The sequence below is a fragment of the Triplophysa rosa genome, linkage group LG25 (assembly GCF_024868665.1).
Source record: "Triplophysa rosa linkage group LG25, Trosa_1v2, whole genome shotgun sequence".
Classification (NCBI taxonomy): domain Eukaryota; kingdom Metazoa; phylum Chordata; class Actinopteri; order Cypriniformes; family Nemacheilidae; genus Triplophysa; species Triplophysa rosa.
Genome location: NC_079914.1, coordinates 13847983 through 13865277, shown reverse-complemented (window position 1 = coordinate 13865277; position 17295 = coordinate 13847983). Strand labels below are relative to the sequence as shown.

The window sequence follows — 17295 nt, the reverse complement described above, 5'->3', positions numbered from 1 at the left end:
AACGGACCAACAATTTTTTTTTTACATGAACCCAACTATTGAGGTAGAGAAACATTATGATAGTAAACCATTCTGTACAATCTATTGCTCTATGCACCTGCTTATTTACAGCTAAGCACCAATGAAGAAATAACGTTTGTGGGTTTTCTTACATTTTAACATAACCAAGCAGGAATGACAAAAAAGGAATTATATTAAATCTATAGTGCTTTTTATATGCTGTTATTTTCACAGCGGGACTTTCCAGTCTGACAGGTTCCCATGTGCCATGTGTTCTCATTCAAGGAAGATACACTGATGCACTTTCGATGTGCACTCTTGAAAGGTGCATGTGCAGCAGTGTAAAGATATCTTTTAGAAACCTAATTTTTAAATCGCTAAGGATGAGGTTGTCACTGTTGTTTGTTCTTTTACTGGTGGTCAATGGTAAGTCTGAACTTTTCCAAATTGTTTTCATTTCTGCTGGAACAAAATAAACATTTTGTTTGAATTTGTAAAACATGTTTTACTCTTTCTCATTTGTCTTGGACCAACAGCTCACATAAGACTACATGTTTTCCAGTATTTAGGAGCAGTGTTAAACTCATTCTTTTGTTTTATCAATAGTTGTTGATCCAGATGAAGTGAAGTCAGTGTCGGTGATGGAGGGAAATTCTGTCACTCTACACACTGATCTCACTGAAATACGGGGAGATGATTTGATACTGTGGATGTTTGGACCCCAAGAGACTCCTATAGCTGAGATCTATCAACAGAACATCTCTATATATAATGACGAGAGATTCAGAGACAAACTGATGCTGGACAATCGGACTGGGTCTCTCACCATCACAAACATCAGCATCACAAACTCTGGACTTTATCAACTACTGATCATGACGAGAAACAGAACGAGTTTTAACGTTACTGTCACTGGTAAGTGTAAATTAATTTGTATACATCAAACTCATTTTCTGTCGACATGACTACCGCAGGTATTTATAAACGACAAGCAGGACTGATAGGTTTCTGGCATTCGTTGCGATGTTTAATGTACATTATGAAAAATGTTTGTACTATATCCAGTCTTTCAGGTTTTATGATGTTTCTTGAGATGCATTTGACGTATGAAAATGATAATAAAATGAATGAACTGCATATTCCTCAAATGGAGCGCTATGAAGGGTATATTTTTCTATTATAGCATAAATATCATAAAGTCATATGGTTAAATTACTTAATTGATTTTTAGGGCTAATAACTATTTTTTCTTTAATTTAAGCCTTGTGCTATATTTGTTTATATAGTCCTTTTTAAAAGATGTAAACATCCTCGGTCCTGAAAGCACTTCCTGTTTCAATACATTTCTTAGTCTTAAATATGTTTGTTTAACATTTTGATTCTGTTTGTTCTTTAGTGTAATAAGCTGCTTGAGACAGGCTCACAATTTTTTGTCCAAGAAATATGTACACTTTATAAGGAATATAAGGAAATGTACATAAAAAATGAATTGATTTACATCCTGCATACACAGGATTGACCTTGTCTGCAATAACCCTGTTAAACAGAATGAATTTTTTACACTCAAATTCTAATGACAAACTGGTTCTCTTTTCTATAATGTGTTTCAGCTCCTCTCCCCACTCCTACCCTTACCAGACTGCTTTCTGCATCAAACAATCCCTCACAATGTCAAGTGCGTTGTTCAGTGAGCGATGTACAGCAAGTGCTGCTCTCTTTATACAAAGGAACCAATTTAGTTTCCTCTTCAAGTTGCTCTGGTTTCAGTCAAATCTTCTCTCTGAGTATCGAGGTTGACTATCAGGACCCAAACACCTACATATGTTCGGTGTCTAATCAAAATGACCATAGAAACATGACTATAAAAGAGCCCTGTGTGATTTGTAAAGGTACGTATGCGTTGATGTTGTATATATAGTTATTTCATTTGAAGACATTTACACGGTGAATTCAAAACCTGCTTAATTCATTTATTCGGAGACTGAAATACATTTTTCCACATGATGCAGGTGCAGAGGGTACAAAAATAGTTCCAGTGATAGCCGGAGTTTCTCTCACACTTCAAGCTGATCAATTTGACAAAGAAGCAGAGGATGATATTCTGTGGACCTTTACAGCTGACGAGCATTATATTGCTAAAATGAAGAAATCCACACATGATATCCGTATATATGAAAGTTTTTTTTTTAAAGATGCGTTTCTAAACAATGACACTGGATCTCTCACCATCCCCAATATCAGAGAAGAACACACTGGTCTCTATAAACGAATTGTTCTAGATCAGGGCAAGATCAAGTGCTGGATTTTCAATGTCACCGTCTATGGTGAATAAACAAACCTTGTCATGCATATTTTTACTCGCTGGTTAGGGCGAAATGGAAAGAAATGTGAGAGTTGAATATAGAATAATTTAGACACAGCAAAATCGCCAGTGTCACTTTGAGAGTGTGGTTTATATATACACTGTGCGTGTTAATTTGTTGTTTTTTAACACTGGCGATTGTACTGTGGATGTTATAGTACAATGTTCTGTCAACATAAATACAAGTATGGTAGAAAACTAGTGCAATGCAGCTAACTGTAGAGTTCTACTAAAAGTAGGTGAAATCTTGAAAAAATCATTTTATAAAGCTTTGATTTTTGTTTATTTTGCAAACTACCTAATGTTTTATTTGATTACAATTGTTATTAAAATATTTCTAATGCCAACATTTCTTTTACATTCCAGCTCCTTTGTTCTTCTTTCCTAATATTACCATGGAGCCATCAATAATGAAAATGATCCTCAGCTCAAGATGTGTGTTGTTGTGTTCAGTGATGAATGTGTCACATGTGAGTCTCTCCTGGTACAAAGGAAAGAGTTTATTGTCCAGCATCAGTGTGTCTGATCTCAACATCAGACTCTCTCTACCTCTGGAGGTGGAATATCAGGATACAAACACATACAGATGTGTGGTGTCCAATCCGGTCAGCAACCAGACTCAGTATGTGAATGTGACTGAAGTCTGTCGAAAATGTGCAGGTATGTCAGGGTATGAGAGGAATTCTGAATTAGTCAAAGATATTTTGGTAAACAGAGTACGCTATCATAAATGTGGTACTGGACGCCTTTTCTGCCTTTCTGATACACTGTCAGAACGTAAACAAAAGCTATTGTTGCACTTGAGGATTTTGAAATACAATTTTAAACCTTTAACTGCCATAGATTCATTTTTTTGAGTGTTTGCTAAGGTAAGCATGACTAATCTCATAGTCATTAACATGTTTGAAACATGTAGCATGAGTCCTGAATAATATTTCACATCATGTGGCTCAGTGGCTGTTGAGGATTCATTAATAACACTTGTGTTTTATTTTTTCCTTTACAGAAGAGAGCAACCATTTGAAAAATTTAATCGTTTGTGTCGTGGTTGTGCTTGCGCTCCTGGTTGTGATACTGATAGTGATACTGATAACCAAAAAACTTTGCGGCAACGGTGAGTATTTTATCTATAATAGTCTTAAGAGTTTCAATGAAGTGCAAAAAAATCTGTTGTAGTCACCAATCCAGAGTAGGCCTATTGGGATCCTTTGTATTGCACTCTGTATCGCTATGATATGGAAAACACAACATTTACCATAGATTTGTATTTGTAAGGAGCAATCTTTTTGTGCATTTTCTATGTTTAACAGTCTTTGCCACCACTTCACAAAAAATAAAGTGCAATACATAAAGGTGAGCGGCGACAACGATTAAAGGGTTAGTTCACTTCAGAGTGAAAATTCTGTCATGAAGTACTTACACTGAAGATACACAAATAAAGATAGTTTTGATGAGGTCTGAGAACTTTCTGACTCCCCCATATTACGTGCACTCAAAGCACAGAAAGTTAGTAAAAGCATCATTAAAATAGTGATTCCATGTGACTCCACCTTCATTTTACGAAGCGATGAGAATACCTTTTATGCGCAATAAAACAAAAACTATGACTCTCGTGGATGCAGTTCACGCTCTACATTATCTAATGATTAGTTATTAATAATTGAAATAAATGTGTGTCTAACAGGAACATCTACAGAGGATCTCTTAGAGGACGAGACTAATGATGATTTGACATCCCCTTTATCTCCTACACAGCATCTTGGAGGTGCTAGGGGGCGTCATCAAAGTAGGCCTATTTAAAAAGAAAGCTAAAACAACTAAGCGATAGAACTCAATGTTTGGTTCTTTTTTAGAACAATTATATGAAGAGTTTGGTTCCAAAATGAGAACTCAGTTTTTTAAATATTCAAAAATCATGTTTCTTATTATGTTATCATATTTTTATTGGGTTTTATTTTGTTAGTTAGCTAACAAAGTTAGTTATTATTTGTTTTGATTCATTAAGTACGGTGGCCGTTAAGTGCAAAACAAAACAACAAATCGCAAAACTAAAAACAAATCTAAAAGCAAAATTAAAAATCTAAAATCAAAATGACAAATCTGAAAACGCAATATCAAATCTAAAAACAACGGCATTTTTATTGATAATAATTGGAATGCACAATAAAAAAACATGATTTTTGAAATTGAAAATGAGTTATCTCATTTTGGAACCAAACTCTTCATATATCTTTGTTATGCCAGGCTCTGGAACATTCTACACTTGCTGCCTTAAAAAAAGTGTGAAAACTTCAATTTGAAATTGTGTTATTACAAACTTTACATTCTCATTACACACTACTGTTATATGCACGTTATTTTTATACTTTACACTTTTGTAAATTGGTTTTGTTATATTATGTGGGGAAAGTCTGTTCATAAAATATGATATATTTTATTTTATAAATGTAATTAAAAACTGTTTAATAAATCATTTAACACTACTCAATATGATGTGTATACATGCTGTGTTCCTTATTTTCCAGTCTTTCATTATTGGCTTTATATGAGCTTGTCTAATGTAGACATGAATAATAATCAATTCACAAGTTTGTTATTACAAGTGTCTAAACTCTCAGCAAAGTGAAAGGACAGTGTTACCAGTCAGGGGTGCGTTTCCAAAAAGCATCGTTAGCCAACAGCATAGTTCAACGAAACCATCATTCCAACGAGCAATCGCAAGCAGCATTGCAAAGTTGCCGGTTGGAACTACAGGTTTAGGGCTGTGGAGTTCCTTGATATTATGACATGTAGACTTGCATCATGCTTTTAAGCAAAGTAAGCAAACAACATGCAGTGCATTCTATATCCATCATTCTAAATATATACAATTTCAATTTTACATCTTTTAGCTTGTCAAGAAAATAAGAGGCGTTGTTTTTTAAAAGTGCGCATGCGTTGGGCCTCTAGGACCCTGGGGAATCCCTGGACGGAGTTACGCAGGAGGAAACTTATGAATGAGTTAAATATCGTGAAATAAAACAATATAGTGCAAAAACACGATCCCAAAAATAGTTTTCAGATGCCGTTTACATTTTTTACAGCAATAATATGACATTAAATCGATCTAAACGGATTAATTAGAGGACAGTGGTATTACTCCACCACATATGCGACGTCATCAACTATTTTGTTGAACCAACGTGGTTCAAACGACAGATGTGCGACAAAGTTACTATGTTTTCGGGAAACAGTCGAGTAGCTAGTTAGTTTCTCAAACGATGGTGGTTAAGCGAGTTATGTACGGTTGTTCAGGAAAGGCACCACAGAACAGGAATTTTGGCATGATGCCTTGTTTATTCACTGTAAAAATTGATTTGTTGTTTCAACTTAAAAGATTAGGTTACCCGGGTGCCTTTAAATTTTATTCAACGTAAAAATATTTGTTATTAAATGAATTTGGAGCATGTTAACTAATATTTTTAAGTTGATTAACTAAAAATTTTAAGGCAGCCAACTTCATTTTTTAAGTTAAAACAACAAATCAATTTTACAGTGTTGTTATAAATGTGAACTTGTTTAGTTTCATTTTCATATCATGCTTTACATCTTCATAATAACAGTCACATTTTGCACACTTTAAAATTATGTCTGGCATTGATATCATACAGTGTAACTTGATTTTGTACAGCAGACCAGGGGTGCGTTTCCCAAAAGCATCGTTAGCCAACTATGGTCGCAAGTTCCGTCGTTCCAGCATAGTTGAACGATTTAAGTGTTTCCCGAAACCATCGCTCCAACGATCAATCGCAAACAGCATTGCAAAGTTGCGTTGTTGTAACTACAGGTCTGGTTGTGGTTAGAAGCATAGTTCCTTTTTATTATGACATGTAGACTACAAGCATAATGTCTTTGAGCAAAGACAATTTAATTTTACATCTTTTAGTTTGTTAAGAAAATATAAGCGCTGTTTTTTGAAATGTGCGCATGCGTACGAGTGTACGTGCACCAGGACCCTGGGGAATCCCTGGGCGGAGTGAGGAAACTTATGAATGAATGAAATATCGTGAAATAAAACAACAGGTAACAAAATAGGATAACTAAAGTCGCCGTTAAATGCAACGTATGTTATTTACAGCAAGAATTTGACATTAATTCGATCTGAACGTATTTATTAGTAGACGTCATTACATTTGCATTCTATGCTAAAATCCTTGCTTAAGTACTTTTTTTAGAACCTAGTGATGGAAATGTTACAGTACATTTTACATTCTTTTTTAACATTTGTTGCATTTTTGTGTATTCATTTGGCCGAATATTTACTCGTTGAATTGAGAGATTGTCAGTTTGCAGCTTGTCTTAGAAACTCACAACACAAAAAATAAATTCCACTAACTGAGTTTTTGGTTTCGTCAGTCATTACTTTCAAACCCTTTACTGTATTGTAACTTCAGACCCGAAGAGCACACACGATGCCAAGCTCATGTTCCTTAATAAGAAATGAAAATATTAGGCCTAAAAGCCTTTTTCTAACATTTTATACAGCTTAGTTATAAAATGCACTGTTATTAGACCCATTTGCATTTCTCAACTGCCATGTCCTCAAGCGATGTCATGTGCCATCTCAGTTTGATGGATTTTTGGAAGACAGCCCATTTCACATGCTTCATTCAACCTCCTTAAAAGAATGCGTAAAGTGTTGTCTCTGTGTCTTCCATTCACCCACAATTGTTTGCAAACATTCCAAAAACAAGTCGGACTTGTGCTCACCAGATTTGTTCAATCAAAAACTATTGCATTGAACTGGATTGTACTGGCATTAATGCAAACTATAATGGTCTTTGTTGGTCTCTACTGGTCATGTGTTGGGTGGGACGCTATCTGGCAGATGGTAATTAATAGAACACCATTAAATCCTACTGGAATAATGTCCAAAACACACTACAGAATTTTGTAATGGTTTTAATGGAAAAAGCCAGTGGTTTATAATGGTATTTTAATGGAAAACATTACAATTTATGTGATGATTTCTACTGTTTTAGCAGAGCGTTTGTTTTAATAGTTTTAGATTTATTGTTTTCACCTCATTCGGTGTTCGAGTGAATGAATGACGACTGTCCAATATCCGTGTGTAGATAACAGCCCCATCTGTTGGCTGGAATAGGTACTGCTTTACAATCCAACACATTAATCGTCTAGCTATGTGTCAAATAAAATGTAATCTACCACGGAGGGTGTCATAACAAAATCTGACACCCAGTGAGATTTCGGATACATAATATGACTCCCCTTACTATTAGTTAGCATTAGTTGTGAAGGTGGGCTTTACAGATAGGAACCAGTAAATGATCAGAATAGACATGCCACTAGATGGCGCGATTTTCAATCAAAATCAAGTTTACAGAGAGCGATACCTACAGTACAGGATACTAGATTTGAAACTCTGCCTATGTTAGCTTTTGTTTCACTTTAATGTTTGTATCTCAAATATAAATCAATACATTTAAGATGTTTTATGAAAGTTAAAATACAAATACTGTTATTTTTCTGCCATCATTTACTCTTGACATTTCAAACCTGTATGAGTTTCTTTCTTCTGCAGAACACAAAATAATATATTTTGAAGAATGTTGGTAAAAAAAACCTGGTCCCCATTGACTTGCATTGGTTTTGTGTCCATACAATAAGACTAAATGGGGACCAGCGTTTTTTGGTTACCAGCATTCTTCAAAATATTGTAATGTCATTATAGTTGTGATTTAATGTTATTAGGGGATAGCGTAAGGTAATTACTCCCTGTGCCCTTAAGACGAGAGAGAAGGGGGGGGCTAGGGAGGGAGGGGCTTGTGGGGTTTGGTTAAGGTTGGTGCGTATGTTCGGTGTGTGTTACGGCCAGTGCAGTGAACCTGAATTATATTGTTAAACTCTCCAATAAAGAAGTTGAACGGAGGAACGCCTGGTCATTTTGTTCGAAGAATGCTACAATATCTTCTTTTGTGTTCATTTTGGGGTGAACTATCACTTTAAGAGACATGGATCTGTTTTAGTTCCTGTGATCTGATGGCTTTGCAGGATGTGGTTTGTTGGTGAAAAGTTGGAGAGGTCAGTTAAGGAGGTGAGAGGTCATGTAGGAAAGTGCACCATGTCTGGTAGACTTTAGGTCTGAGTGCTTTTATAATCAGTGCTCATAAATTCTACATAACGTTGATTTGATTCTCTGACATAATACAGGATGTTCAGGATGTTAGAGAAGGTACTATCCGTATAAGAAAAGAGGATGACTGCATTGATGCATTAACTGTTACTGAAGTGCATGCAACATGACAGACATATTGATGCATTAGGCATTTAAAAACCCTCAAGAGCTTTCATGTAAGCGGAAAACAAAGCATCAATATGGGTTGAGCGTACACAGTGTAAATTCTCATGGTCGGGAGATTGTAAGCCCCACATCACAAGTTAGATCACTTTATGACAAATCATACTGATGCCGTGGTACATGTATGACATGACTGTACAACTCTTTCCCCGCCAATGACAAGTTATCTTGTCAATTAAAGTGATAGTTTAGTGATAGTTAATCACTTTAGTTAGTGATAGCCGGCGTCCAGTCCGGTGCAGCCGGCGTCCCAGCCGGCATTCCAGCCGGTGTCCAGTCTGGTGCAGCCGGCCTCCCAGCCGGCGTTCCAGCCGGCGTTCCTGCCGGCGACTTAGCCGGCAGTCCACACGGTCCCTAGCCGTATCCGGCCGGCAGCCAAGCCTACCCCGGCTACTGTCAAGTCCCCCCGAACTCAGCGCTCTCGAACGCCTCCCCCTAAGACTGTCCCACCCTGTCCTAACCCATTTGGACTCCCCCCATGGACTTTAGGGTTCCCCCTCCCTTGTTTGTTATTTTTATTATCCCACCCCAACCCGTTTGTCATTCTTGCTTGTGTGCCCCTAGTTATGTTTACTATGTTCTGTTGGTTATTGTCTCCTACCCAGTCGGTCTTGTCCCGTTAGTCTACCCCTTGGTGAACACCTGGGGGTGTTCATTAAGGGGGGGCTTCTGTCATGATTCTTCCCCATCATGTCATGTCTTTCTTGGTCTTGTGGCAGGATCATGGCAAAGCCTTAGGTTTTATGTGGAGAGAGGAGTTTTGGCCTTGTAGGCCTTCCATATACTCTCTCTACAGTGTCTCGTATTTGGCCCCGCCCCTCTCGTTCTCTCGTTAACTTCCCTTCAGTGTTTCATCCCCGACACCTGTCCCTTGTTAATTATCCTTTGTTTGTTCTCCCTATATAAAGCCCTCGTGTCTTTTGTCTTGGGCTCGTTCGTTGTGTATTCATGGTGTGTATTCATTGTGCTACCGCTGTACCCATGTGCTTACCTGTTTCTCATGCTCTTGTTCCTGTTGTGGATTCTTCTGGCTAGTCTTAGTAAGTGTTGAGTTTAGTTCATGTCTAGTGTTCGTTAGTCTAGTGTTTAGTTAGTCTTCGTTTCTGTTTGCCTGTCTTGTTATCCCCTGTGATTATTGCTTTGCCCCCTTGTGGGTCCTTGCTTTGTGTTTTATAAATAAATCCTTGTGTTAACCCCTTCACTACTGCTGCCTGCAATTGGGTTCTTCTTCGTATTCCCTGACAAGTTCACCTAAAGATGAAAATTCTGTCATCACCCTCTTGTCATTTCAAACCTGTATGACTTCCTTCCTTCCGCAGAACACCAAAGATATTTTGAAGAATGTTGTTAACTGGCACCCATTCACTTGCACTGGTTTGTGTCCATACAGCAGAAGTGAATGGGTGCCACAGCTATTCGATACCAACTTTCTTCCGCTATTAAGCAGTAGGTATACACCTTATAAACAGTACAGCATATACGGATTCAAAAGCAGTAAATACTCTGTGTATGTTTGTTTCATCGTTCTGGATTTGTGGAAAAATGCTGGCGGGGAGAGAGTTAATGTGATAAATATCTTGTTCTTAAGAACCTTCCCTTTAATTTCTCACCCTCATGTGAGATAATACTTTGCTCAACCATGCGGCAGATACACAGATGAAAGCTAATGTAGGCAGGAGACAAAATGATGCTCAACTGAATTAGACATTATAGGTTTATTGAATGATCTAAGTTCCACTGTCTGTCTAAAAGCAGATTTAGTGGGTGTTATTTTACAGTGTCTCATGACGCTGTAAAACACTTGGAGACACCTACAGTATGGTTACTTGTGAAGACGAGACAACACCCAATGTGAGATTAAACAAGTGTTTACAAAGTTGATCCTCTGACATAATACAGGACGTTCAGGATGTTAGAGAAGGTACTATCCGTATAAGAAAAGAGGATGACTGCATTGATGCATTAACTGTTACTGAAGTGCATGCAACATGACAGACATAATGATGCATTAGGCATTTAAAAACCCTCAAGAGCTTTCATGTAATCGGAAAACAAAGCATCAATATGGGTTGAGCGTACACAGTGTAAATTCTCATGGTCGGGAGATTGTAAGCCCCACATCACAAGTTAGATCACTGTATGACAAATCATACTGATGCCGTGATACACGACATGACTGTTTAATCTGACGAATTCCGACGCAAACACAGAACGTTTGCACTATTTATAGTGAAAATTATGTTAGAGGAAGATTATAAATTGCTTGACTATGGATCATGTGTGTTTTTTAATATATTATATTACTGTTTGCATTATCATAAACTATAAACTATTGTTATTTTAATGATTTCATAAACAAAACAAATGCTGTTAAAAATGTTCAGGCCTATCATCCTACTTACAGAGTTTTGTATGAGCAAGTCATGCTTGGGGTAAAATATGGTTTTGGAGATCAAATATCCAGGGGCGTGTTTATCATTTTGGGGGCCCTAAGCAAATACAAGACCTGAGGCCCCCCACACATGCATACTAACTTTTTTTTCTTTGAATTGCACAACAGTAATATTGAGTAGGCCTATATGGAATTATATGTAATATATATATAACCTGGATTTATTTTACTTTGAACCGCATAACAGCACACACAATTGTTTACAGTTTGGTATAAAAATAAACCATCTTTGTTTTGGAATCAAATATTTGATATGTGCGCTTCATGATGGGTGTTATACCAGGGGCGGCACCACTCCAAAACTTGTGGGGCAAATTTTGATACTTTAAAATGTAATAAAATTTGAGCTATCAATAATAATTTAAACTAAATACAGCAGCATGAACACAAATCAAGTAAATATTACTGAAATTATTTTTATTAAATAGTGGCTTTCTAGACATGGTGAACCCAGATTCCACTATACAAATGTAATTGCTGGAGATATTTAGGAATAAAGCAATTTAAGACATATTTAAGTGTATCAAACATCTTTTCCTCCCTAAAAAATTATATGATGGATGCTGTGATCTAACTAACATAAAAACTGACTTAAACTAGGCAATTACAACAATTGCATTAGTCCTATTTTCATTGCTAGATGGTATTCAAACTAACCCTATAAGCAACCTATCTGTTTCCAGGGAAATCAGAATTCAAGGCACTGGTCTCAAATCTGCTTTTTGTCTGTTATTTGTCTATAAAACATACTATGCAGTTTGCTTTTAACGCTATATGGAGCCAGGGTCTAATTATCATACAATTTTAGCAGACGCATCTAATGACAGCAAAATATAATTCACAATATCAGACAGCAGTCATTTTAAGACGTCTTAAAAATCACATGTTGACATTCCGCTGTGTCACTTTACTCTATTTCAGCCTAAACTTATCTCCGCCACCACTTACTTTATTTGAAGGACTCCATATAAAGTATGTTGTTCCTGAAAAGGAACTGATTGAGAGTCAAAGCGAGGGTAACCCCCCTCCTAGCTGAATTAGAAGTTTTGATTGGTTTATCCACCGAGTCAGACCTGTTTGTTATTAGGTGTGTTTAACTTATTTGGTGCAGGCCGATCAGGCGTCTAAACCATCAAATGATTTAACCGCTTTTGGCCCCTAGGGGGCCCCTAAGCTTGCGGGGCCCTATGCATTTGCGTGGTTTGCCTTGTGGTTAACACCGCTACTGCAAATATCCACAGGTTTGTACAGCACGGCCAAAAGTATGTGACTCAAACAGGTGGACTTTGACTCTTTCCCCGCCAATGACAAGTTATTTTGTCAATTAAAGATGAAAATTCTGTCATCACCCTCTTGTCATTTCAAACCTGTATGACTTTCTTTCTTCCGCAGAACACCAAAGATGATATTTTGAAGAACGTTGTTAACCGGTTAACCTGGTTTGTGTCCATACAGCAGATGTGAATGGGTGCCACAGCTATTCTTTACCGACTTTCTTCAAAATATCTTCTTTTGTGTTCTGCGGAAGAAAGAAAGTCATACAGGTTTGAAATGACAAGAGGTTGAGTAAATGATGACAGTATTCTTATTTTTGGGTGAACTGTCCCTTTAAGAGACTTTTACAGCAATCCGTGTTTCCGCTATTAAGCAGGTGGTGCTGCTACCCACATTATAGTACAGCATATACGGATCTAAAAACAGTAAATACGCTGTGTATGGTTGCTTCGTCATTCTGGATCTTTGGAAAAATGCTGGCGGGGATAGAGTTAATGTGATAAATATCTTGTTCTTAAGAACCATTCCTTTAATTTCTAACCCTGATGTGAGATAATACTTTGCTCAACCATGCGGCAGATACACAGATGAAAGGTTACTTGTGAAGACGAGACAACACCCAATGTGAGATTAAACAAGTGTTGAAAAATAAGAATAACGATAAGATTGAATGTTGTAATGAAATGAATGAAGTAAATACATCTATGAGGAATAATAATTACATTTATGATTATGAAATAATGTAAAGATAACACAACAATTGGAAGCTCAGATCCAAAGATACTGAATGTGCTACCACACCACACAATAATGACTCAACATAAAAACTTTAGTTTTAAACTCCATATAGTCATATCTTAAGAACGCATTAGGAGGGGATCAATTACTGTTAATGACAGACTAAACTAGCACTCTTTATTATATAGGGAAGCATCCAACTGGATAAATATAAATAATATTAATAGGATTAATAGTGTAAGAGGCATACTGAAATGTGGAGGGAGTGCCCTGCAAAAAAAAGTTGAATGCAAATTCTGATGGTCTCTGTTATGAGCAGTCAACTGCAGCATTAAACTTTCTGCTGGTTTGTTTTGATAATATGATCAAACATACAATAGAACCCAATACTATTCCCATTATAACCACTGCATCTTTCAAAATGTATTTGATGGTTTCTATTTTATATATTTTTTGTACCTGAAATGGTATCAAATCGCATCAAAATGATACGTGTCGTAGTCAAGCAACTCCACTAGATGGCAGTAGTGCACGCTTCCTTTTCAAACCCTACAAAGGATTACATTTTGGCTCTTACATTTACACATACGTCCACTTGACGGGTACTGGAAACCATAGACATATGCTGGAAACTTTTGCTGATTGGCTTTCAGCCAGGGTTTAATTTGTGCCAGAACAAGCCGGATCCTGCACCTCCGAAATCCGATCCGGCACCTCATTTAGCAGATCGCGAGATTACGACTCCACTGTTTTCCCATACGAAGGTTAGGGTTAGGGTTAGGATTAGGTGTGGGGCGGGATTTAGAGATAGGGACCAATCACAAAGCAGCCTCCTAAGTGAATGAACCAATCAGAAGTAGGGGAGTCGTAATCTCACGGGAGTCGAATTTCGGTACAAGCGCAATCGCTTGAGCTGTTATAACGGCAGAAACTATTTAAAATACTCTGTGATGAGTTTTGGTTCAACAGAGATGACTATGAGTACGTCATTAGATACTGCAAAGTTAGCTACTTTTAGTCGTGTACAGTACACACAACATTGTGCTTTTGTAATATAAAGAAAACTTTCAGGACCCGCAGGTGTAATTTAATTTTTAAATTAAACTTCTGAATTCTACACAAATGTTGAGGGCGGTGTTGTATTTGTTTACATGCACAAATATTCACAACATCATCATTATGACAATAAACTGTTTCCATCACCTTAACGCGCATTTGAACTAAAAGGCATACAAACTCGAGATAAAATCCCATTAAATTTCTTTGATAATTCTGAGATTATCTTCGCATGTCTTTTTATGCGCATTTTAAAAACATCCAAATAGAAAACCCCACAGAGATTACACATTCCGTTACTTCTCCCCACCCCACTAATGTGCCGGATCTGCCACGCCCCCTTATTGCAGCACCTCGAAAAACCCTGCTTTCAGCAGTTTATAATCGACCCGTGTCACATGACACTTCCTGCAGCTCTATACAGTATAAAGGTTGGCCTAATGGTATTTGTGAGTAGAGACGAGAGAGACAGTTTCAGGCAGACGAACCTCAGACACAAAGTAAGTAAAACGTTCAATAGGTTTGCTTGTTTTACCAAGGTATGGCTGTTTACACACGCGTGTTTTCTGTATTTTTTTCGTTAGATTGTGATTGTTAGATTGATCTCACATGTTTGTATTCTGTATTTATGACGGATTTGGATTAGTAGTTTTTGGCAACATTTACTCTATTGTCATATTGTTAATCCGTTTTATTAATGAATATTTACGTGATGTGCACAGATTTCCCGAGGTTTATTCCTTCCCAGCAAACAATTTTTGGTTCCCAGAACGTTAGTTTTTGGTTCCCAGAACGTTATTATCTGGTTATTTAAAAAAAACCCAGCCTGCAACGTTCTGGGAACGTTATTTTCTGGTTGCAAAAATAAAACCGGAAAAGAACGTTCTTAGAACGTTATTTTTTGGTTCTCAGAAAAATAACCAAAAGGGAACCAAAAACTAACGTTAGTGGAACGTTCTGTGTTTGCTGGGTTAAAACACCTAATGATGTAATGTATCGCACACGAAAATATACCGTGGTTCAACGACATTAAATATAATTTGTTTTACTTTAATTAACCATTGTACTATCAAAATTACTATGGGTTCGCTACAATAAGCACAGTCTAACCATGCCCACATAAAAAAACATAGTAAAAAATATAGTATTTATTTTAAGGCTAAAATACACTACAAGACTTTTGCTCAGATTTTGCCCAGATTTTCAGTCTGGACCAGTCTGCAGATTTGATCAGTTAGTGTGTTTCTATCTGAAACTTTCAAAAAGTCTGCAAGTGTAGTCTTGTAAAAAAGTATTGTAGTGTATCCCAGCCATTAGTAAACAGTAAAGTGTTTTTTAAAATTGTACTATAGTTAAATGCCCTGCTAAAAAACTATAGAAACAATCACAGAAATTCCATTTAAATACCAATTATGAAGCATTATTCGCTTTTTCCATTAAAAACATTACAAAACTTGTTTTTGTACTGGGCATTATTCCACTAGGATTTAATGGCGTTCTATTGGTCCCCACCTGCCAGATAACATCCCATCATTAGAATTCATCACATAGCGGACATCATTATAGTTTATATTAAAACCAATACAATTTCCTTTATAATAATTCAATCAAATTAAATGTTTTATTGTGTTTTGGGCAGGGTTGTATTATTTTATTCATATTGGTACTATACGGTAGTAAAATTTACTACAGGACATACTGTAGTATTTTTTTTAAATGGATGGTATTGTAAGTAAAACTATGATAATATTAATGGTAACCAATCTGCCAAAAAGAATGTGATTATTACCAAAGGGATGGCAAATGGTTAGTTCACCTATTACTGTAACTCTTTCATGTGGATGAGTTACATGTCTTTATAAAACATGAAAAATTAGAAGCTTTTAACTCTTAGGGGTGGTTTCCCGTACAGGTTTTAAAACTAGTCCTAGACTAAAATAAATGTTAGAGCTGTCTAAACTGAAAACAGCTTGCACTGGCATCTCTTAAAATGCATGAATACCATAGTTTTGTCTCAAGATGCACACATGTAATGTTTTTTGTAACACATTTTTGTAAAAATTACTTAAATGTCCTAACTTAACTACGACACTGTATAACCTGACAAGTTACTATAACTCAAACCGTTTGAGGAAACCGATAGCCTTAAACCATTCAAGTTTTAAAACTAATAAATATGATTATTGTAAACTCATTTACTTGGAGTTGAAATTAAGTTTATTTCACTCAGTCAGTTTGAATTCAGGTAACAAATCTAAATAAGTCTTCACAACTATATGATTACTTAAATGGTTTGAGGAAACCGATTGCCTCAAATGATTTAAAGGGGTCGTATGACACGGCTAAAACGAATATTATGGTTTGTTTTAGATGTAATGCATGGTGCATACACGATTTAAGGTTCAAAAACGCTGTATTTTCCACATACCATGCATGTTTGTATCTCCTCTTTGCCCCGCCTCTCTGAAACGCACAGATATTTAACAAAACTCATGGCTCTGAAAAGCGAGGTGTGCTATGATTGGCCAGTTCACCAGTGCGTAGTGATTGGTCGAATACTGCAAGCGTGTGACGGAAATGTAACTCCTCTTACCATATTTGGAACATCAGGTTCCAAAGCAATTGTACTGACATGTACGCCCACCTTACTTGCGTAAGGTCTGGGTGAGCATTCGCGTTTAGATAAAATGCATCTTTTGTTCCGACACTTTAATTTTTGCAATTTTACGTGTCTAATACATGCATGGGCAACTTATAACACACCAAAGACACAGAAAAACACGTATTCGCGACTTATGACCCCTTTAAGTTCAACAAACTCAAAGTAATAAAGTTATATTAGACTAAGCAAAAACTAACATTGATACAAAGAAATGATGACAAAACATATTTATTGAAATACAACTTTTACTTTACAAGATGTTTCAAACATTCAAATATAACAAGTCAATGGGCTTGTAGAGTCAAAAATATAACGCTTCAATCTTATCAGACTTCACCAAATACGTCAAAACTGCACAAACAAGGAAATGTTAAAAATGAGTGCAAAAAAAA

General features: G+C 36.5%; 1 protein-coding gene across 1 annotated transcript; it reads left to right on the top strand.

The window, feature by feature from the left end:
* The first annotated feature begins 116 nt into the window (after window positions 1-116).
* LOC130548624 (uncharacterized) lies at window positions 117-4837 on the top strand. Its single transcript, XM_057325518.1, has 7 exons — window positions 117-426; window positions 607-915; window positions 1611-1889; window positions 2010-2324; window positions 2729-3022; window positions 3369-3476; window positions 4047-4837. The coding sequence occupies exons 1-7, from the start codon at window positions 309-311 to the stop codon at window positions 4160-4162; spliced, it is 1539 nt and encodes a 512-aa protein (XP_057181501.1). The 5' UTR covers window positions 117-308; the 3' UTR covers window positions 4163-4837.
* Window positions 4838-17295: the final 12458 nt, after the last annotated feature.